Source organism: Nipponia nippon, unplaced genomic scaffold (assembly GCF_047370975.1).
Source record: "Nipponia nippon isolate SJK-2023a ecotype South Korea unplaced genomic scaffold, ASM4737097v1 scaffold_2, whole genome shotgun sequence".
NCBI lineage: Eukaryota > Metazoa > Chordata > Aves > Pelecaniformes > Threskiornithidae > Nipponia > Nipponia nippon.
Window position 1 is genome coordinate 111,704,565 of NW_028262336.1, and position 24,118 is coordinate 111,728,682.

Consider the following 24,118-nt stretch of genomic DNA (forward strand, 5'->3'; position numbering starts at 1 on the left):
GAGCAGCAAGGTGATGTTTTCAGAGGGCTGTGCCTGAGCAGTCCGGATCTTTTTCTGGAGCAGTACTGGGTTACTTACAGTCCATGATGTGTATGTATAGTTTTTCCTACTTTTGCTTAAGAACTGGTATGGTTGGTGCATTTTACAGGCACACGCTTCAGGTTACAGCTTGGAAGGTAAGTACGTGCAGCGTGCGGCATGCTAATGAAACTTCCCTGGGAGCTGAGAACAAATGTGTGTGGAGCAAACCCAAGCACACAGTACTAAGGGTGAGGAGTTGAGAATAGGAATATGAGGATTGATACAGATTCCGATACCTTCGAAAAGCAAACATAGCATCTGATGAAATGAAAATCTAATGAAATGGGATTCTTCATGCGTAGGGTTTATTTCCCCTGATTGTTTCACGGAGGGAGTATTCATCTTTGATTCAAGATGATGTTTCACACTCATTTGACATGTCACTGTTGCACTGGCATATTTCTATAGTTTGTTCTGAGTCATCAATGAAAATACTGTGTGTCTGCTCCTAGGTTCATCCGCTGGGGAGCTTCGTTAGTGGATAATTCTTCAGGCGCTACCTACTGCTCCCTTCAACCTGATTCCTAAGAGTCTTACTGTTGTTATGCTAATCTCTATTCATTAGTTAATTCCATTGCATATGGAAGGATGGAAGAAATCCTGTTGATTATTAAGTTGAGCTGATGCTGTTACAAGCAGCTAAGTAGTATATTCCTTTTCATAAATTTCTGACACTGTTTGGACACTAAAAAGTCTGTCTGGATTAGGTATACATAAGATCTCCATTTCTGTGTCCTGGCTTGATGTAGGGGTGGAATTCTGGATTTTGATGATCATGTTCTTTTCCATTTTACCAGGGGAGAATGTATTCTTCCTTGGCTTCCCCAGAACAAAAGAAAGTGGAGCTGATGCCTGTTGGGGCAGTGACCTGGCAAAGGGAATGCAATAACATTTGGAGCAATTTTGATGCATAGTGGTGTGTATGAGTGGCATAAAACCACGTATATACTGGGAGATGCAGCATAGAAGGGATGGTGTCAGGTCTGAGCTGTAGGAGACATTGATACGGGTCTTTGGTTCTTTTTCATCCCTTTAAAGTCTGTCTAAAACATCCTGTTGAATAGGGAGTAGTTGTTTGAATAGGGAGTTTAAGACATAGAGGAAAGCTGGCGGGAGGATATATTTTAAGTAGTCCCTATTCTTTCCCTTCCCTGCCTTCCCGAACTTTCTTACTTCTGAGACTTAATGATGAGTGGCAGCTGTACAGTGCTGCCTTTGGCTCTACCAATACATAGAGTGGTAGTGCGTCCACCTGAGTGGCTGCATGGTGAACTGGATTGGGAAGTGGATGGAAGAAGAAAAACTTTTTTAAATTCTGGTAATTTTTACTCTGTTGCGTTATAAACAATTTTGCTACCTTGACTGAGATGAAACAGCTTGCCTATGCTCCTAAAAGAAACTTTGGAAAAATTATGCTGTTAAACCACTTAGGAAGTAGCAGATATAATTATCTTCAGATCATGGCTGACTTCTTTTTTTTAATGGAAAATACACTTAAAGTTATTTGGATTAATATAGGAGCAAGTGGATGAAGTTGTATTGCTTTTGTTACTCTAGAAGATAAGTTGGTTTAATGGTGCCTACCAAATTAGAAATTTACAGAACTATAAAAGTGAGTATGAAGAAAGGCTAAATATATATAATGGTTTGTGCTGAAGTTATGAATTTCAGTGTTTATCCTGATGCAGTCCAGCTGTGTTACGTGCAGCTGGGCAAAATCGTAGAGGCACAGCTGTGGTAGTGTTGAAAATAAGCCTTATGCCAGGGTCTCTTGAAGGCTTTGTATAATTAACTTGTGGCTGTGAAATCAATGAAGTGCATAAAGGTGTTTTTCCATGGAATTTTGCTGTTTATGATGGCGGTCCCTGGGATTTCAAAAGGCTTGGCCAAGGTGACAAACATCTGGAGTCCCAGGCTTGTAAGCATGATGCAGACGTAGGCTATGTTTTCACAGAAGCCTAAACCAGCCTAACAGGGCCTGAGGAAAACCATTACTTGTCTTTTTGCTGGATGGATTATCTGCTAGTTTAGTGAGCTGGACTGGTTTAGGGAGGACCTGCCAGTTGCCAAAGCTAGCACATGATAATGTTAATAATGTGTGTCTAGGAGTGGAGAGGAATTAACGTGGTTGGAAGGAGAGGAGCAAGGTCTCCATCACTGCATTGCCTCTCTGGGAACCACAGCCTTGGCGTTCTGGAGAGGCAGCTATTAACTATTAACTTAGACCAGGATCCTGTTGTGACAAAGCAAAAAGAATAAAACCGGCATCCTTCACAAATATGTTTCGAAATATGTTCATGGGGAGAGCTGCAGAAAAGTTACATGATACTTGTCTTTTTGTGTACTTTACAGAAGTATTCTGTTTTCCTGGTAAGAGTGGACTGTAATGTTTAGAGTGCTGGTGTTCTGGGGGCGTTGCTGCAGTATGGCATTAAGGCTGTACTGGAGTGGGTGGTGTATTCCTTGACTTCATATTTCCAGTTTTTCAGAAACGGGTAACTTGATAGCTTTTAAGACACCCAGAGGTGGTTGAGCCATGTTGAATCAGTTCATCAGGCTGCTTTGGAAGGACCTTAAATTTGACTCTTTCACATCAGAAGTAAATATCCTGGCCGCTGAGGTTTTTGCTCCAACAACAGGTGAAGGAGAACAGAGACAGTTCGTAGAACTCACAGAACAGGGTGCAGCATCATTAACACTGAGTCTGAAAATCCAGTAGTTGCATGTACTCCAGAGGCTGGTGCATTGACCTGTGCCACAGGGCATCTGCGGCTGGGACTTAAGCATTGGTTTGTGCAGAGCAACAGTGCAATTGGATGAAAACCAACATTGAGTTATACCATCCTTTGTTATTATAAAACAATATTCCAACTATTGTTACTTGTGACATTGGTGATGATATGCAAACAGGATCAAAGCTAACGCAATAGCAGAAACAATTGTGCAAACACAAACCACACTGGCTCGTTTATGTGTTTGTTGATGAGTTACTGCAGAACTGCCACCTTTCTGTCACGTGGCAGCACAAGAGAAGTCGTACCTCCATCCACTGCCTGGCGGGGGACGGGGAGGGTTCCCAGGCTGGTGGTGTGGGGGCAAGCGTCATCAATCTGGGGTCTTCTTTGGGCCAGGATCTCCATGTGTAGCTTCTCTGCCTTGGGCACGCAGCGAAGGCAGGGTCCTCTTCTCTTTTTGCTGATTTTGTCTGGCTGTGCAAATAGGTGGTCTTCAAGGTTTTGGAATGAACTTCCCCAGACTCCATCTGCCACAGCTTGGGCTCATATCGGTGGTCTTGGCATCACGTGGGCCCTTCAGTCAGTTCCTCATTCATCTTGCCATGACTTTACCCAGGCATGGTTGGCGCTGGCGGACCCCCCGTGCCTGCTCTGGGTTTCACCTTACAGCTCAGTTAGTTTCCTCTTATGTTACACCCCTCGTCTTAAAGCTACATTTTACGCACTTGTCACTGGTAGATTTCATGATGACTCCTCCACAGCGTCTATATGTATATATGTGTATACAGTATCCCCAGATGGGAGACCGGATCTGTATCTCTGTTGCAACAGGACTGCAGCCCTGGGGGGAAAAAAATATGTTCTCCCTTGCAGCTATAGATGCTGGTTTGATATTAGGTGCCTTAAAGCTGAGTTTGTGTGGTTTTAAAGTAGGGGCTTAAAAGCATTTCTTTAAAACTTCACTGATCTTATGTGCAAACAGAGCTTTGGGTGTTTTCTGCACTGACCATAGTTTTGGTTGGTTTTTTTTTTGTTAAGGTCTTAACCATTCACACTTAGCTTAGCTCTATCATGTCTTCGGTCACTGGCTTCTACTATTTGCTTTGCTAATAATGTTGCTGCTATTTGCCTTTTCTGTCAACCATGTTTTTTTGGTAGCTTCCCAGATGGCTGAAGTCTTGCATCTTTATAGACAAAATGTGTGAATGGGTTTACAAAACACGCAGGCTCCTCTCTGGTGAAGAAAACATGAATAGTGCTTTCCTTACCTGCCAACAACAACAACAGAAGTCCAACCCAAAAAACAAACGTGCTTCTTCCTGAGTGAATTAGGGAGGCTTAGCTGCAAAGTCTTTATTTTGTGAGGTTGTTTTAAGTGGGATTAAGAACAGATGTTGGGTAGCTGCGGGATAATGAATTGTTTAGCGGGGAATATATAAATATTACATTCTAATATCAAGAGAAATGACAATATTGTTTCTGGAGCTATTCTTCTGTTCATGTTACAATAACATTCCCACTAACAGCGCTAAGAATAAAATATATAATTATGACCACATTTCTTCACAATCATTTTTTCAGTAGGTATGTGGAGCCCTGTGACTGTTCAGAGCTTGAGACTTAGCTAATTTATGCAGGTTCTTAGAGTGAACTCAGGCCCTTAACTGTAAGGGAGTCTTAAAAATTGCCTTTTCTAAACAAAACCCCCAAATCTGTGTATGTGGAATAAAAAAATAAATGTCTTCATAAAAGAAGTGTGTTTTAGAAGAGGATCTCTCAAAATACCTATCATGTGTTTGCTCCTTTGTATATTGGAGGATGAATACAGAGATTAACTTCTTTGGTAACATGGTTCAGGCTGTACCTGCAAGAGCAGAACAAATCGGTGAAACAAGGTAAAAGTAAATGACATCCTACCCTCTCAAGTGTGTACAATTCTAGAGGTATTTTTGCCATTTCCCAGTAGTGGGCTAAATGTTAGGGAAAGGAGCTTTTTCTAGGTGTTGAGTGGAAGTCCAGAGTTTTTCCTGTTTTTTGAGTGAAAGAAGTTATTCACTTTACAAAATCTCTTTCAGTTTTACAGTTCCTCTTGGCTTCCTTATCCTGCAGGCTGGCTTAGGTGATGAGCTTCCTCCTCTGGCCTCTATTCTGTTGCTCTTTTTTTTGCTATGTCTTGATTTCATGTTCCCTGTAGTTACGTTTCTGTTTGCTTACACAATGCAGGTATTGTGTTTCATGTGTATTTTACTTGTGTCTGTCTGTAAGTTTCCATTAATGTGCTAACAGCTAAAAGCCGTTAGTAAAGGTTTTAGGCCGTGCCATTTTGAAAGTACACTAAACAAAAGGAGTTTTCCCTGTCAAATTTAGATAAACTTTGAAAACTTAAAAAAAAAAAATTCCATATCTGGCTTTTAATCAACTCCTTCCAAATAACTATGCTGGGACCAATTAGTTTTGAAATTTTAGCAGGATTGATGGAGGAGGAAGTGCTAAAACCTGAATTTTGGCAGGGGAGCTGGCTGCCCTGTGTGCCTGCCTTTCTTCATTAGCTTGATGACAGGAAATGCTTTTGTGATTGGAGGCAAAGCCTAAAACTCTCAGAAACTAAAATGCATCATTATCTCGGTTTAAATCTTTCACGGAGTGATGACTTTCAACTTCTGTGTTGGGGGGGGGTGTGTGAGGCAGCTGGGGCATTACCCGTGTGATGTCCTGTTACCCCTGTAATGTCCTACTCCATCTGCACATGCTTACTGTAGAAGGCTACCTGTAAGTAAAAATAATGTCACCCCTGCGACAATAGGTGGTTATAGCTGTAGTTTCAGCAAGTTTAATTTGAAACTGGACAGCAGGAAGAAATAGATACTACAAGATACTTCTTCATATGCAGGTAATATTAAAGTTTCTCTTGCAGTAGGAGAGCAGTTGATAGCAATACTTGATGTACAGTGAGCCTGATAAATAGGCTATATATCACCTACATCTCAACTTGTGAGCTTTGGAAAATGAGTATGGCCATTACCAGCATTATTATGATCTGCTGTCTAGTTGAAGAGGAGTCCTTCCTTGACTTAAAGCTTTGTCTTGAAATTCGCTGCCACAGTCCTGGCTTTCTTTTTTAAGCTGTGCCTACGCTGTCTCATAGGTACAGAAATGGACAATATTGAGATGAGCTACTTGAATCTTATGATCGAGTTGCGATTGTGATTTCAGGAGCTGTGGGTGGGCTAGGATCCTGTCTCTTGCTGGAGGACCAGGATGTGTTGTGGGGATAGTCCACCCTGCAGTGGAGGCTGCAGTGTGTGTTGATGCTGAGGCTTCTCTCCTTCCCACCCTCTAGAATAACAGACTCAGGGCCTGAACTTGGGACCCATTTGTCTTCCATGCCTCCTTGTAGGGAAAAGAGAGAAGCACCTGTAATTAGTCGGAGCTGAGGGAAAAGCTTGGTTCGTTTCCACCCACCCTTCTCCTCCTTGCTGCAGGATGAGGAGGCCAAGTTCACGCCAGCTCCAGGAGAACAGTCAGAGGAAGGAGGCAGGAGAGCAGGACTGGAGGCTAGTGCAAGTGCAGTTGTAGTAAGGGCACTTTGTGACTTTTTGTATCCTTTAGGAATGTATATTTTTATGGTTCCTGTGCTACTGCAGTAGTGATGTTTCATTCCTGCAGAAGTCAAAGCAAGCTGATTTTATTTTCTAACATTAAATGGTTTAAAAAGATTTGGAACAATGAGGTTTTCCATAGCTGTTCTGTGTAGTTATGATATTTTTCTTATCTTTGCCCTTCTCTTCTGTATTGAGTTGCACTTGTTCTGTCTTGACTGAGCTTTCTCTGGTCTGCATGGGTTGACTTCTTGTTGCTTTGTAGGATCTTACTGGCTTCAAGGGACTGGGCATGGATTTGCTCACTGCCGTCAGCCAGGCGTTTTACAGAAATTACTTTGCTGAACAGAGCTGCCTGTCGGACCTTGCTTGTGCTTTGAAACGTTAGAACAGTGAATGTGGAGATTAGGAAATAACGTTTTATTTAACAGTCTGAACCGTAACCTTGTGTCAGCATTCATCCTCTGGCTGTCCACGGCCAGACTACTGTAAGCTAAATATCCATTATAGGGCATTTCTCAGATTTATCTGTTGTCAGTGTGCTTAAACCGATGTCCTAACTGCAGTTGCAGAGGAAACAGCAACAAATAGGTATAAAGTGCACACATAATTTTCATATGCAGAATTTCCCATGCAGAATTCAGTCATTTTCCCAAATTCTGCTGGAGCAATCCTCCGTGGGGTGGATGGAGTCTAGGCTGATCATGTTCACCTAATGCTTCCAGAAGGTTGGCGTGAGTCGATGTACTGTTAGTTTAGTTGAATTTGTTCATTTTCTTGTTGAGCGATGTGCACAGTGGTCAGAAAAGAGAAAGTCCTAAATGAATCCTGTGAGGAGACCAACAACAGTCAGAGCTGATAGTGGATGAACGGCTCACGTAGATACATAGAGCAGCTACAGACATCTGTTTTTCAGTGTCCTACCACAGCTAGCTGAGGGCTATGCCTTCATCATCCTCGATTCTTTTCTCTTGCTCCTCTATGGTCCTGCTTCCTTGAACAAAGACTTCACTCCACCTTCCTCCCTTTTGCTGTTCAAGTCCTACCCGCTCTTCTTCAAGCAGTAGGTCTTCGGTACCTGTTCTGATGCTGAGAAGCAGACATGAACAGTGGAAGCGGTGTCCTCAGGCAGTGAGGACAGTTCCTATGCAGACTGGTTACCACGAATCATGGATCTGAAGTGTCTTGTGCCTATAAATGAATGGTAATTTCATTGGAAAACCTGTAACAGTCTATATTTGAGGGTCGAATTGTTAGTAGAGAAGTAAAATCTTGGGAGTCTTTGCTGCTTATCTTGGAGAGGAAGTCTTATCTCAGAAAACATTTTGATACTGATGGTAATGATTTACTTTGGCTCTCTAGTCAATCAATGTGTATATATAGTATCTTATATAAGACCATTTCAAAACTGAGAACAGATCTTCTCACAAACCGCAATTTATCTCCTGTTTTACTTGCAAAAGACTTCACATTAAGTACTTTAGCTCCAAAATACAAAGCAAACTCTGATACGAAGGGAAAAAAAAAAAAATCTTTTTTTCCCTATTGTTACGTCTCTGCATGAAAGGAAGACATGAGCGAGTAGATGTGTAGGAGGTAATTCCTCCAGCAGTCACGCATTTGTTCCAAATATATACCGAAAAATACTGGGCACTCTGGGGTTTAAATAATTCAAATCATAATTACTTTTGGGAAAGAATTTTTTTTTTTAAATCAAACAAAGTTTTTGTTCAGAAAGTCTTAAATTTCTACCATGTTGTCTTTATTGCAGGTCTGATTGGAAGCCATCTATTGCATCTTTCTTACCAATCTTCAAAAATAATCTTGAGTATCTTTTAAATTGGGAGATGAGTTACTGCTGTAATTTAAGTGATTATTCCAAAAAGCAAGTGCAAATGAGGTAATTGGAGCATACTTGAAGTTGTTTATTACACTAGCTACATTTTCTGTAGTAACTTAGCTATTACTCAACGCTTTGGCAGTCGTGTAACGACAGATCAAATTGGACAGCAGAAGCTGCTATTGATACCAGTTGTCCAAACTGCCTTCTGGCCCGGTGCCTGAGGCAGGAACGTCTGATCCACTTGTGAAGCAGTTGCCGAACGCTGTAGAGCTGAGCACCTTCTTGTAGCCTGAATTGTTGGCTGGTGGCATCTCCTTCATGAGTGGATCAGACATCCCTGCCTTGTTAGGTATCAGCGTCTGCTAGAGAAGTAGGGTGAATAGCTGAGAATGAAAGTATCTAATCATCCAGTTATCTGTGTCTGACCCCTGTATTTGATCTCTTTTATTAGCTGTTTTAATAAGGCAGGCAACAGTTATTGAATGCGCCATGATACGCTGTAAGAAAAAGCTTATTTAAAACACTTGAAAAGTGTTACTGGTAAAACTGGGGTGGAGACTCATGGCTTGACTCCACAGAAGCTGGGGTAATGCAGTTCTGGGGCATGTTGCTTGACGTGACTTTGGTAGAGTTAAACTTGGAATCTCCTTATTCTGAGAATCTGATTCTTTTGTATATCTCACCTATATATCAGAACTGTGCTGGGGTGTAATTATCTTAAGGTGTTTTTTGTTATTTAAGATATAGAAATCTGTTTTTAGGGGGTTTTGAACTTCTTAGTAGAAGAGCACAGTAAGTTAAAATTTCATGACTTTTGATTATTTAGGTGTGTTGCAGCTATAACAATTGCTTACATGGATAGAGTAATATATATAGCTGTCCTAAATGTCCTAAGTGCACTAGTTAAAAATTATTGCTTGCCCTTGTGTTTGATTATGTTTTTTCTTTTTTTTTTTCTTTCTCCTTCTATTTTTGCCTATAATCCTCAGATACGTTATCACCATCACATGGTGTTCCCCTGCACATGCTTCTCAGTTTCACTCATGATCTCTCTCCTTTGCATATGCCTTGCTGTTACTTGGCTTCCCTGCCTGCTGGGACATGTTGGCAGGCCATCTGGGCTTCCTTTATTCTTTGCTTCTCCGAGCGTGCCTTGCCTGATGGTGGCTGTCAGCAAGGTCCAGACCCAGTGGTGCCATTGCCGTCTGTGGTGGCTTTTGCTTATCCTTGTATATTGATAGAGATTCAGTTTCTTATTCTTGTTTCTGCTAGGCTTCCAGGCTCTCTGCAGCATGGAGTCTAGACACCATTCTGAAGAATAGCTAACGTGTTTAATTGGTTTTTCATAAGCTGATAACGGCCCACAGACCAGAGGTTGGGAACAGTTTTATTTTACCTCTTGACTGCAGGGAAGGCAAGATTCCCCTACATATTTGGGGAAGCTCAGTTTGGAGAGTTTGCGGTGAATTTTATGAAGTCACACTTCAGTAGAAATCTCAGATTTTTATTTCTAACCTTGTCAAGTTTGTAATGTGCTTTACTTGCAGACATAAACATTGCCTTTGGCAAGAAAGTTCCTTCTTGGCTTTAGTTGTAGCAGGTACAAGCAATTTGATCTTTTTATTTTTAAACCCAAGAAAATTATCTTAGTAGGCATGTTTGCCTTTCCTTAATCCTACTAGTGTTTAGGCTGTACTGTTCACAGGGGACCTTTTTTGTAGGTGGGAATACTGTGGGTGTCAGTTTAAAACACTCCGGTGCACTCCCTCTGTGTGCTCTTATGCAGCAAAATCTGGAGGAGTGTGTGGCTGTTCTTTGTGACATGCTAATTTGCAGATTTCCCCCAGTGTAATTGTAGAAAGATGCTGAATTCAGTTGTATTCAGTGCTGTCTTGCCATAGCAAAAGTCTGAAAAATCAGAATTTGTTTCTAGCAAACTTTTCTGTCTGCAAGGAATGAACACTGTTCATCCCATCCTTAATTATGTTCATACACAATCGTGGGCAGGATTTTTCTTAGCGAAAGTACGTTGCAGAGATAACAGTGCAAACTGGTTAACTAAATCATACTTAAATAAGAAACTATTCCATTATTGATTTTAATAATAATGTTGTCACTTGAATGTTAGAAGTTGTTAATTTTAAGATACTGCCACTGTCCACAAGTGACAAATAAGTAATATACTCTGGCATCTAAAATCACTTTAGAAAATAACATCACTTCTAATTTATGATCAAAAAATGTTGTATTTTGTATGTCTGTGATGATCAACATGAAACTGCCTGAACAGAATCACTTGGGGGGGGGGGGATTTGATACCTGTTTTTTTTTTAAAAAGGCAAAAAGTGTTTTCAGAAATAAGGGGAAGAAGCTAAAAGAGCAGACACCACTTCAAATGTGGATGTGGTGTTACTTCTTCAGCCTGTTATTGGCAAATACGCGGTGACTTCAACTTCAGTCTTATGAAGAGTGCATCTGATATTTGCAACCCATTTGCTGCCTTTGTCATGTCTCTGTTGCTTGGCACTCTCCATCCTGACAGGTCATAATTATATGTATTTTTTAAAGGTATGTTACTGAGGTAGGAAATGCTTGTACTAAGCATGTGGTTCTCCATATATATGTGTAGCTTCAGATCCTCTGTCTGCATCTAACTACTACTTCTGTTTAAAACAAAACAAAACCCCCAAGCCCCTTATTTTTACCCCTTATTTTTTCCACATGTACCTCCACCAGATGATTCCTAGTCATGTATGTATTTTCCAAATGACAGTTGGTCTAACCCTTTCTCATATCTACTTCTTTCCTGTTCTGAGTGTCACTATGCATTAATATTTTAAATTATTTGTAATATCTGTTTGTATTAATCAACTTCTGCTTAGGTAATGTATGCCAAATTTTTAGCCTTTTTAATTGTTCCGAGTTGTGCTGTCCTTTCTTGTAGCATCAGTGAGTAATAGGATATCACTTAAATTGATGGTGTACCATCAAGGGAGGAGCAGAAAAAAAGATGATCAAAGTTAGAAATGAGAAATCTGTGTTATATGAGGAAGAAACAAAGATGGGTTATTGTGGAGAGGAAAAAAGTAAGTGGCAATATATAAACTTACGGAATTAGATGGTGCTGCTGTATCAGGTGCACTTCTTTATCTTCCCATGGCAGAAAAGGATGGTTGCAGGCAGTAAGAACAGGAAAGCTAGTTAGAAACGTACCAGTACTGTCATGGTTGTTGCGGAACCCATGCTGTTTGGAGCATTTAATATTGTTAATTTGTTGCATTTGTAACTTCTGCATTTTTCACATCAGTGGATTGCTTATACTAAGATCGCTAGAGGTAAACAGTTGTTATGAACAATGTTGATGCTCCTCCTGTTTTGTTAGTAGGGAGAGGGGCAATGGAGTTTCCTCTGTGATACGCTTTCTCATAACATTCTCATAGTGGTTAGAAAGGGGAGAAGGAGGATTTAAAGGGGGTGTGCTGACCTCGAACTCCTTGAGGAAAATCTTTTATTTCTGAGGGAAAGCTAAATCCAATTTTGTTTTTATCAGGTTCCACACTGGAAAGAAAAGGTAATTGCATGGAAGTTATGTTCAGATTTTTGTAAAGTATCTGGTCTAATAGTCAAGGAAGGCAAAACCCGACTTGCGATTAGTTTTATATGACAGTTGCTGTCCTTCCAAAATAATTGTCTCATTGCTGTAACACCCATGTAAGCTGAGATAAGTGATCTCCCGAGAGTGGGCTGATTTTATTGTTTTTCTTTAAATGTACAAAAAGTGAAAAATCAAATGTAAGGTGATATCTGAGTCTGTGAAAGGAAACTATTAAGACTCTAATGAAGGATATAAGAGCCTAATCTCTCTTCCTGCTATTGAAGATCTTTTGAAGAACTTTTGAAAGGCTTGCCTGCATCTCAGATACAGACCGAAGGACTTGCTCTTGGTAGAACTGATCTTTATGTACAGCAGGAGCTGTAGTCATTCCCTGTGCATTCAGTCTTCATAAAGAGAGTTGGAGCATGCTTAAACTACACCAGAAAAATGTGTTTGTACCTATGATTTGGACAGCTTTTCTGTTTGGCTGACCTGTGCCAACACATTCCTTCAAACTGCACCTGTCTGCCTGTATCCCAAAATATTAGAAAGATGCTGACTGCTGAGGACTCAGTCCTGTATTTTCCATAATATGGAGAAGCTCAATCTCCAGCTCTTCTTTTTTTCTCAGTCCTCTTTTCTGACTGTGAGGTGTTAAAGGTGTTTTCTACTTTTGACTTCACAGACTCTATTTCCTCCTGAAGTTTAGTGTTTCTGCTCCTTTCAAAAAGATTTTTTTTTTTCCACTGGTTCATTTACTGTTGATGGCTTGAGGAGAATCATCACAATGATTTGTGCTCTTTGAAGAAGAGTGAGAAGGGAAGCAAGGACCTTGGCTTTCCCTTGCCTTTTTTTTTGAGCAGGAAAACCACAGTAATTTTTTTTCACAACCACACGGAGAAAGTATGGCGTTTCTGTAAGCACGTGCAGGATTTAGATCTTCTAACATGCTTATTGGCATTGGTACAATTTTGTCATCAAATACCTTACCTTAATTTTTCTCTCTCCCCCTCCCCTCCTCCCCCCCCCTCCTTTTTTTGTTCAGACTAGTGATAGTAGGACATAATGAAGTAGAACAAACTGTGTTTCTTTTTTTTTTTTATAAACTGGTTGACATGAAAGGGAAGGGGTTACATCACTTCCTTATTAGTTGTCCAGGCTTTCAGATAAGTTTAGTGGTCTTAAAGTATTAGTGCTAGTCTGCCAGAGTGTTTCTAGTCTTGTCTCTTTTCAGTTTCTCTCTCCCTTGTGTCAATAATCGCCATTTGAGTCGGTAGTCCTGCTGGATCTGAGCAGTAGGCACTGCTATTGTTGTTCCTGTTCTGCATCCAGACAACCTTTGTAGCTGAAAGGATGTAATTTTATTTATAATGCTATGTTATATAGGAACTCCATTCTTATGGGGCAGTATCTTGCTATGCTAAAACTAGAAAGGTGATCATTGTCCTGCAGAACTTTTTAGAGGTAACTTGAAAGACAAAAGAGAGAACAGATGGGTGTTAGCAATAACATCATCAGACAGTAGAGAAAGCAAAGTGGTATAGCTGGAAATAGTTTCAATATGCCAGGTTTTTAATTCCCTGTAAGCTGGATGGTAGAGAAGAGTTTGAAGGAGACAATTAGAAAGAAAACAGTGAACGCGTAGGTATTTTGGGGGGACCTTCCAAGCACGGTGGGTACTAGGGGTACATTTCTGTCCTTATTGTGCTGAGGGGATGCTGGGCACTCACCTAAGCCAGTGTTCCTGTAATGTGGAATTTGTACACAGAATATGTGTATGCTGGGCTTTGCTTTAAAGCCTTGAATTAGCTGGACTTTACTTTCAGTGTACAGATAACTACTGTTTGAATGAAGTGAAGGCAGTAGACTGTGAGCTTTAAGCTCCCTCTGGTGGCTATATAGTACAGTTTAAAGCTTACCTGTTGCACTTGTCTGTTCTGGGCAGTTTTGAGAGTGTAAGTGCATAATGTATTATTAAAATATTGTGATTTTTAAAATTAATACAAGAATATGATGTGCCGTATGCCTTTCCAAGGTGCCAAGGGTCTTCTGTTTTCAGACTTAAGAGAAGGGAGAAGATCAGAAAGGCGAAGGCGCAGCTGGAACTTAAACTGGCCACCACTGTTAAAGACAACAAAAAAGTTATTTATAAATATATCAGCGACAAAAGGAGGGCCAGGGAGAATCTCCCTCCTTTGTTGGATGCAGAAGGTAACCTTGCCATGAAGGATGAGGAGAAGGCAGAGGTACTTAATGCCTTCTTTGCCTCAGTCTTTAATAGTCAAGCTAGTCATCCTTGGGTTTTTCAGGCCCCTGAGCTGGGAGATGGAGATAGGATGCAGAGTGAAGTCCCAGTTGTTGAAGAGGTGGCAGTCACTGACCTGCTCCTCTACCTGGATGTGCACAAGTCCATGGGGCCAGATGGGATCCACCTGAGGATACTGAGGGAGCTGACAGAGGAGCTGGCCAAGCCACTCTACATTATTTATCAGCAGTTCTGGTCAAACGGGGAGGTCCCGGATGCCTGGAAGTTAGCAAATGTGACGCTCCTCTACAAGAAGGGTCGGAAGGAGGATCCGGGGAACTACAGGCCTGTCAGCCTGACCTCGGTGCCAGGAAAGGTCATGGAGCAGATCATCTTGAGTGCCATTATGCAGCAAGTGGAGGACAACTGGGGGATCAGGCCCAGCCAGCATGGGTTTATGAAAGGGAGATCCTGTTTCACTAACCTGGTCTCCTTCTATGACAAGGTGACCCGCTTAGTGGATGAGGGGAAGGCTGTGCATGTTGTCTACCTGGACATTAGTAAGGCCTTTGATACTGTCTCCCACAGCATTCTCCTGGAGAAGCTAGCTGCACACAGCTTGGATGGGTGCACTCTGTGCTGGGTTAAAAACTGGCTGGACGGCTGAGCCCAGAGAGTGGTGGTGAATGGAGTCAAATCCAGTTGGTGGCCAGTCATGAGTGGTGTTCCCCAGGGCTCAGTACTGGGGCCGGTCCTGTTCAACATCTTCATTGATGATCAGGATGAGGGGATCGAGTGCACCCTCAGTAAGTTTGCAGGTGACACCAAGTTGGGTGGAAGTGTCGATCTGCTGGAGGGTAGGAAGGCCCTACAGAGGGACCTGGACAGGCTGGATCGATGGGCCGGGGCCAACTGTATGAGGTTCAAGAAGGCTCAGTGCTGAGTCCTGCACTTGGGTCACAACAACCCCATGCAACACTACAGGCTGGGGGAGGAGTGGCTGGAGAGCTGCCTGGCAGAAAAGGACCTGGGGGTGGTGGTTGACAGTCGCCTGAACATGAGCCAGCAGTGTGCTCAGGTGGCCAAGAGGGCCAATGGCATCCTGGCTTGTATCAGGAATAGTGTGGCCAGCAGGGCTAGGGAAGGGATCGTCCCCCTGTACTTGGCACTGGTGAGGCCGCACCTCGAGTACTGTGTTCAGTTTTGAGCCCCTCACTACAAGAAGGACATCGAGGTGCTGGAGCGTGTCCAGAGGAGGGCAACGAAGCTGGTGAAGGGTCTGGAGCACAAGTCTTATGAGGAGCAGCTGAGGGAGCTGGGGTTGTTTAGCCTGGAGAAGAGGAGGCTGAGGGGAGACCTTATTGCTCTCTACAACTACCTGAAAGGAGGTTGTAGCGAGGTGGGGGTCGGTCTCTTCTCCCTAGTAACAAGCGATAGGACAAGAGGAAACGGCCTCAAGCTGCGCCAGGGGAGGTTTAGGTTAGACATTAGGAAAAACTTCTTCACCTAAAGGGTGGTCAAGCATTGGACCAGGCTGCCCAGGGAAGTGGTTGAGTCTCCATCCCTGGAGGTATTTAAAGAACGGATAGATGTGGTGCTCGAGGACATGGTATAGATGGACTTGGCAGTGCTAGGTTAACGGTTGGACTTGATGATCTTAAGGGTCTTTTCCAACCTTGACGATTCTATGATTCTATGAAGTAGAAGAGTTAAAATAACGTAAAGTTAGAGGTCTCTCTTCTAGTTATTGTAAGCATAAGGGGGTATTTCCCATAAAACTTTAATCCTGTTTTTTTTTTAATGGTGCCATAATTTGCTACTGATGTCCCTGAAAGTGCCCATAAGTATTACAGAACACATAAAATAGATATGATTTCTATATGATAAACTCAAATGTGCTGTTAATGCAAAATCATTTCAAGATCAGGTAGCCCTGACTTGCTGCTCTTGCTCTAAGAATGTGAATATCAGTGACCCCAGACTTGCAAAGTATTAGGATTCTCTCTAACTTGGCTGTAATTAGTGAGGGTTCACGAGACTGCAGAGCTGTGAGCTGCAAGGTCAGTACTGCTGAAAGGGCATGTCACTCCTTTTCTCCCCGTTGTTGCACTGGCTCTGGCACTTGCCTGACTTCTTGATGCTTATTAAAGTAACAAAAGAATGTTCATTCCCCTTCCCCCAGCCCCCTTTTTTTTTGTGGCTTAATTGATAGAAGGGATAATGCAAGGAGGTGACAAGACCATGCAGGTGAGAGCAAGAGAGGAGTGGGATCTCTCTTTTTGGTAGCAGAGAGTTATTAAAATAAGTCACTTGTCTCAATAAATTTGATTCTTAATTCTCATGAAACTTCATTGACCAAAGCTATGTGTTCCTTGAGACTTCTGAGTATTCCCATGGCATTGCACAGCAACAGAAGCTGTTGGTGCTGGAAAAAAACAGCCTGTCACCAGCCATTATGTCCTATACTGTGCTGGCACAGGCTTCTCTGCTGGCTTATGGTGAACCAGGCTGGGGGACTGATCCAGATGAAAATAACCTGCCTTTGGTGGGATGCTTTTTGGTGATCACTTCCCCAATCTGTTTCTCTGGGTGCTTGCAGAAATGCTTGCCCATACAATGGGGAAAAAAAAGTGGGGACTGCTTCTTTGTTTGGTTTGGTTTATTTGTGATAGCACTGACTGAAGTGCATGTCAAGCTGTTGCTGTATAGGCCATTCCTGTGTTTTTGATAACTTGCTTCAAATATTCTTCTGGCATTCAGTACAGCTGGCTCTGCAGTGAATGTAGCTAGAGTCCACACAGAGAAGCACTGTCCTTCAGACTGCAGAAAGCACGAGTGGTTGGCAACAGCTCCTGCTGATGCCTGGTTGCATGCAGGAGAGTTAAGTTTTTATCACAGAAGTGTCATGTGCCCCAATTCAGTGAGGCTGCTTCTTTACAAATTTAAATTTGCTTAAAAAGTTATTAAAAGTTTGAGTTCCTGCATTGGGTTGGAGTTTGCTGAAGCTCAGTGTCCTGGAAGGATTCGGGTGCTGCCATGGAGCTTACTTCTGTGTCAGTTGTTCAGCAGTGCGTAACGCCCCAAAAATCCAAAAGCTTTTCTGTGTGCATCTGTGTGCAGCCTGCTGACTTACACCCTGCAACGTGGCTCCGAGCACACAGCAGACAGACTTGAACTGAAGGCACGCTGCCTTCTACATGTGCGCACAACCTAACGCCCACTGCCGCCTGCCCAGAAGGGGGCATGGACAAACACTGATTTGTCCCCAGAGCTGCTAAGGTTGAGCTGTCCCATATACGTTCAAATCACTGTCCAGGGAGGTCCTGCCCCGAATCGGCTGTAGCAGAGCAGGTTTGTAAGGGGCAGAGCATTTATTCTGCATCCATGAGGCTTTTTTCCAGCCGCCTTCTTCCATTTATTTTTTTGCTCCCTTCCCAAGGCATTCATAATATCTGGAAAAGTTGTGAGAGTCAGAAATTGGCTGTGTAAGAAGGAGCACAGCTGTTTATTAGGACCCCCTTGATCCGAGGATCAGCAATCTGCTTTTCTTTGCTTCATGTAGTCAGATTATTGAAGAAATGATTGAGGAGCAGCAGCTTTAATCTGTGGTGTTATTAGCTCATATTTGAATCTTCTGTTGTCTGTGTTTTCTGAAGGGTGAAAGAATTAAATCAGATTTGATATGTTTTATTTACTGGAAAACATTTCTCTTAAGTTAAAAACCTTGGTCTTTATGCTGAGGTCTTCATGCTTTTATTCCCAAAGCATCAGGTACAAATCAAAACCAAAAGATACGTGGCACCTATGTTCTCCTGAGATTGCCAGGGACAGGAGTCGAGTTTGGAGTTTGGAAGTCCAGCTGCAGTTCAATAACCTACTCTGTCACCCTGACCCGGCTGTGTAGTTTTTATGCAATCTTTCTACGTGTGCATGTTCCTTTCTCAAAGGTGCATCAGTTCAGCTTACGCTGCCTTGTGGTATCAGTCCCCTCTAAGAGTATTTTGTACCGTCTGCTTGTTCAGATAAATCCCAAATAGCAGAAATTGGAGAATATTAATGGCAAAAGTGGAGAGCAGTGTGGTGTTATGAACAGCCGGTGTTTTCTGCCGGGTTGTTTTTTACCTTGTGGGACAGCAGCGGGGGGATCTAAGGGTTGCTTGGTGAGGCGAGGCTGCAGTACAGGCGGTTAGCTCTCACCTGCGCTCCGTAGGTGACATCCTACCTCGCAATGATCCAGGTTACCGCTTAGTTTCATGCTTTACCTATAGTTGATTTTCAGGTAGAAACCACCATGGAGCTGCCTTCCAGCAGCAGTGGAGCAGCAGGTGCTACCTGAGCAGTTAAGGTGCCCATGATGGAAAGGCATGGGTATATAAGAGGATGGGCGTAGGCAGCTGGGGAACCATCCCCAAATGAGCTGACCCCTCTCTCAAATTCAAGCCCTTACTCAGTCTTTAAGATGTCAACTGTAATGTGAAACACTAGAGGGTAGTATGTTACTGCCAATACTTTATTTTAGAACATATCCATAGTCACGATTTTTTAATCCCTTGAATTTATTATACAATTCAATATTTTAAAACAAGCGTGGAATTAAAGAAAAAATAGTGCTTTGTTTCTGTAACTGTGAGCGTGGTGTGCAATGATATTTTTGGTTTAAGTAGAAAAAGGATTAGATTGGATGTAGATCTGACTTATCTTTCTTCAGAAGCATCATTAGGAACCCAATACTTAGAATTATTCACTCTCTGCCTGATGTCTCAATATTCAGGCTTATGTGTACACAACGTAAATACACAGTGGTATATAAGAAGAGGCCATGAGTGAGAAAGAACAGGCAGTTTTACCAACATACGTAGTTTTGATGTTTAACTAGCAAATATTTATAAGTTCATGACATTGTTCATATGTGTTTACAATAGGGGTGGGGTCTTAGGACTTGAATAACTTTAATTTTTTTTTTTTTCTTTCAGGCACCACCTTCCATGGTCAATAACGAACAACGCCAACATGCCGAGCACATATTTTTATCATTTAGAAAATCAAAATCACCATTTGCTGTTTGCAAACACATTTTGGGTAAGTTTTGATAACTTAAGTTAAGCATGTACCTGTTTTAAAAACTGGAACTGTGCTGTTCTTCTGCAGCTGGGAATATGAACATCAGTTTTGATAGCTTTTGATGGAGGTACCCTTTGATGGAGCGTGAAGATTACTGCTGCCCTCCGGTTTTGTTTCTGGCAGCTTTAAAGTCTACAACACACAACTTCATGTAGCTAAAGTTCCTAAACTGATTTAATAGATTCAGGTTTCCTCTGCTACATGATTATTGTAATACTGTCTAATCTGTGGAGCTTGTAGAACTGCCTGTAGTGCGATTGCTTGGCTTGATGCTTCCCATTGAATGAACCAACAATGCAATTTTAGATACTTTTGCCAGATTCTGCACTGTTGCTGCACTTTTCCATGGTGAGAATTTATTTCAGGTTGAGTGTCTTAGTAAGTTGCTGTTAACAGACCAACTGTTCTGGTTTGGTTTTTTTTTTTTTTTTTAAAAAGTAGTTAGAAAATTTTCTGTCCATGTGGTGGAAGCAATAGAGTATTGAGTCAAAGTTTTGTGGGATTATACCTGTGGAGAAAGGAGAGAGATGGGTAGGTATCACCTTTTCTCAGAAATTTCTTGGGTTTTAATGGAAATACTGTAAATGTGGTTGTGTTACAAGTCTTTAAAAACAAGTCTGTTTTTACAGGCGCTGTAGAGACTTATTAGAGTTTGGCAGCTAAATAATCTGAAAATTGCAGGAGCAGTAAGCATGTAAGATTCCTGCCCAGCAGCACTGTACTGACCAGATGTGACTGTTGGGGGGAGGCAAGGGGGAAGTTACAGTGAAAGCTGACTCCGAAGCCTGGTGAGGAAAACCTGGAAATCCGTGGAAAAGAACACATGCCAAAACCACAAAAAGCAACTTTTCTTTCAAAGAAGTAGCCAGAATGGACAGAGAAATACTAGAATTGTGTTCAAAATATGATTATTTTCATGCTTAATTCATTTCACAGTAATTTTTTTAACAGTTATTTATAAATTTACTGGATTAGAGACATACAATTCATGAATATTGTGATGTCAATATTGCAGGCCTACTACTATGTTGTTAAATTATACTGTGATATACAGAGCAGGCTGTGGTTTCTTTCCTACACCCATTCCCCAACCAAAATTTTTTCTACAAATGAGTTTCTTGTAGTCTTAGTGTATTATATTAGTATTTCATCCGGTCCTGAAGACTATAACCACACTTTTTGCTTTATGGGTCTGCAAAATTGGTGCTTTTTATTTTCACATTGATTTTTAGAGAATTTTAAGTGGGGAAAAAAAACATACTTCAGTAACTTTGCAGAAGATTTTGGTCCTTTATAAGTGATGTATTTGTCACTACTCAGAAGTAAGTAATGGAAATTTATGAAATAAGTACCTAGTAGTGCTATCTGTGCTAAGGGTTACATCACTGCATCTTGTTCTCAAAGAAGGGAATACAGTTTAGTATTAATAATGAAATATCACTGCAGATATTTTTCTTTTTTTTTCTTCTGAAATGTGGCTGGTTGGAAGGAATGTGATCCTGTTTTTAACACCTTTTGGATGTCTAGAAATATTACATCCTTAAACTGCTCATGTGCTATCACCATTAAGAAACGAGCATGTTTCCACATGGGGCAGGTTTTTCCTGGCGGTGGCTTCTCCAGTAGGCAGTTGTGATGCTGAGATCTAGAAACGAGAAACTTTTTCTGAAAACTTTGTTCTTCGTGAGTTTGTACAGTCTGGACAGAAAGAACGGCTGGTTAACACCTGGGAGGTGAGAAGGGAAAGGCGGGGATTATGAAATCAGGAACCAAGAAGGGAAACAAGCTGTTCGTGATGAATAAAAGAGTTAACGTGTTCTGAAGGGACATGTGCAGGTAAGGATGGGTAGGAACCAGAGGATCAGAGCAGATGGGTTTAAAAAGAAACAGGAAAAACAGTCAAGACAGGAGTTGGAATGGAGGTAGACAGAGATAACAAGGATGTTGACAGCGTTCATGGAAAGAAGAGCGTATGAGTAATACAGGGAGAGCAACGGATACGATGTGCATAAGGAAAAGGGGAACAGCCACTACTGTATCGTTGCTTTAGAAACCTGGAGTTGAACCCAGGAAGTATGAGGCTTTACGTTCTTCTGCTATAAGCTTATAGCTCTCAAATGTACTGGCAAAACTTGTCCTGCTTTTCTTTAGTAACTTCATGTAGAGGATAGTGGTGCCCTGACTAGTTATAAGCTTACAGCAAGTGCTGGACGTCTGTGAATGATTGCAATTGTGCATCTGCAGTACTTGATGCAAAGGAGAAATTCCATCCTCTTTTTTTTTTTTTAATAGCATTCTCTTTTTGTATGAGCTTGAAAAGCCAAAGACCCAGAAGGCAGAAAATGCCACAATTAAAATACCCATGCAGGAATAATCTAGCTCATTTTTATGTGTGTGTTAGACACATACATAAATCTTTTAATTAAGTGGTTACTTAGTTTTCCAAATTAAGCTAAGTAGATTTATAGGTGGTTTATTTTGATTTAATCATGTTTACCTGTGTAGGTTTTAGATTTGGAGCCTGGTTAAATTACTTAAAAACATTTTAGCAAATTGGCTGCTATCTTGGATATAGAACTTGCGTATAAAGGAAATAGATGTTATGAACTTGTGTATATGTCATCAGGGGAAGAAAGTTTGTTTTGTAGTTATTTAAAGCCCATCATCCCCTGACTGAGGCTTTCTCGAATAAACCCAGTTTTTCTAGTCCTGGCAGGTTGCCCACCATAGCTCAAACTCCACTTTGTGTTCAAGAATTTTATTTCACCATTTCATATTTTATGCTCTTGCCACCCCATGGCTACACCTTTTCCAAATGCTCTTTCTATGCTTCCTACAGAGCTCAGAATGTTTTGAATCTAGCTACTGAGATAATACCTGCTATTCCTAAGTTACAATTTTTAAAAGCAAAGGAACAACAACAAAAATAAATTCTCTGTAGCTTTCTGTTGCCATATAAATTAAATTCAAATTCTGGGTTTTTTCTGTAAATTATATTTTGTAGTCACACAAACTGTCACCTTTTTCCATAACATCTTTTTCTATTTTCTTTAGTGCATCTATATACAAAGCAATCAGATATTCGGATAATAAAGGCTAGTGATTCCTACAGTTTGTTAGAAAGTTATATTTTGATTACCTCAAGATAAATACGGAAGCTTGAACATAACCTTAAATACACCAGTCTGTAAGCCTTTTGTTGTAATAATTAAACACAAATGTTGTCTTTATGTGTAAGTGGACTTGCTTCTCATTACTATCCATAAAATACATGTAATTTTATGCACTGTTGGTTCCAAAGGCAAGCACACGAATGAAAGAAGAATCTTCAGCTCTGGCATGCCTGACAATTTAATCATATCTTATTGTATTGTGATTAAATCTGTCATATTTATTTTTTGTTCCACAGTTGTGTTAGCATTCTTATTCTTGATTTTTTTGGTCAGTCTCCTCATGCAGTCAACTTTTCTTCCCCTGAGTCTCTGACTCAAATAATATTGGACAATTTGATAATGAGGTTATTGGTTTCCGCTCCCTTTTGAGCTGTAAATTCTTTGTCTGATTTCATAGGAACAAAATTCTGTTTAATAATAAATTAACTAATAGTAAATTCCATTTTTTTTTTTTTGGTAGAAATACATACGAGCTAAATACTTATGTCTTCTGATACTCAAATTGCCTTTGTTTTTCCCCACAGAAACTAGTAAAGTGGACTATGTCCTTTTTCAAGCTGCTACAGCGATAATGGAAGCAGTTGTAAGAGAATGGATTCTCTTGGAAAAAACTAGCATCGAGTCACTGCGAACATTCCTTCTAACCTATGTCTTACAAAGGCCTAAGTAAGTATAGAAAAACCAGCTCTGAACATGTAGGATTCTGCATAAAGTCTGGGTTACCTTTTTGTTTCCAAGGGTAGCAGTGGAAGACATTTCAACAATTTGTCTCCCATTCTTAACACTTAATTGAATTCTGTAGAGTTGTCAGCTTTCCCTTATGAATTCACACAAAATGTTTGAAAAATAAATGAGTTTAAAATGTTATTGCACATTGATGTTCAAAATTATTTGCAAACATATTTTTGCAATGTTGTTTACAGCCTTCAAAAGTACGTTCGGGAGCAGATTCTATTAGCAGTAGCGGTGATAGTGAAACGGGGATCATTAGACAAATCAATCGACTGCAAAAGCATTTTTCATGAAGTCAGCCAGTTGATCAGCAGCGGTAACCCCACTGTGGTAAGCATTTTATTTTCTTCAAAATTTAAGCAATCTGTATCAGCAGCATAAGCTATATACTTCGTGACTATAAAATCTTGTATACTTATCTAAATTAGTAATTAGTTGATAGCTATTCAAGCAATCATTTACTAGGTCAGATTTTGGAGTAAGAATGTTTTGGGACGACTAATAGTATGTGTAGTTCTTTGGTACACAATTACACCACATTTCTTAGGGAACAGGTTTCAATAGCTGCTTTAACTGTCACTAATGTGATGGTTTAGGTTTTTTTTCCTGTTTCTCTGGGTTTTTTTAATAAAACAGCATGATCTAAAATGGGTTTTCCATTAGCTGGCAGGTTCTCTACACACTCTGTTCCCCTTCCATCTGTGCAGTGCTGCACCCTCCTGTGCCTCAGCTGTCAGAATAGGCTACCCAGCAAGAGGCATAGCCTCTGCTGTTCTCTGGGAGACGGGTAGGTGGAGAGAAAGGGGTGTGAGGAAGTAAAACGTGGAATGGAAATACAAAACTCACTCTAGATTTAATGTCATACTACTAGGGGTAAGTGTTACCTTCCATACTGAGCTCAAAGTGGAAACAAGGTGTCCAATATCTATCTATGCATTTAGCGAAATTCCGTTTGCTATGCCAGGAGATAAGTTTAGAATAGGTCATAATAGAG

General features: G+C 41.0%; 1 protein-coding gene across 2 annotated transcripts in view; it reads left to right on the top strand.

The window, feature by feature from the left end:
• The window catches only part of XPO4 (exportin 4), a 79,197-nt gene that overhangs the window by 6,058 nt on the left and 49,021 nt on the right, over window positions 1–24,118 (top strand). For both annotated transcript variants that reach the window (XM_087758419.1, XM_087758420.1), the window contains exons 2-4: window positions 19,072–19,177; window positions 22,917–23,058; window positions 23,316–23,454. In XM_087758419.1, coding sequence (XP_087614545.1) covers window positions 19,072–19,177; window positions 22,917–23,058; window positions 23,316–23,454 — 387 coding nt within the window. The remainder of the gene's footprint in view (window positions 1–19,071; window positions 19,178–22,916; window positions 23,059–23,315; window positions 23,455–24,118) is intronic.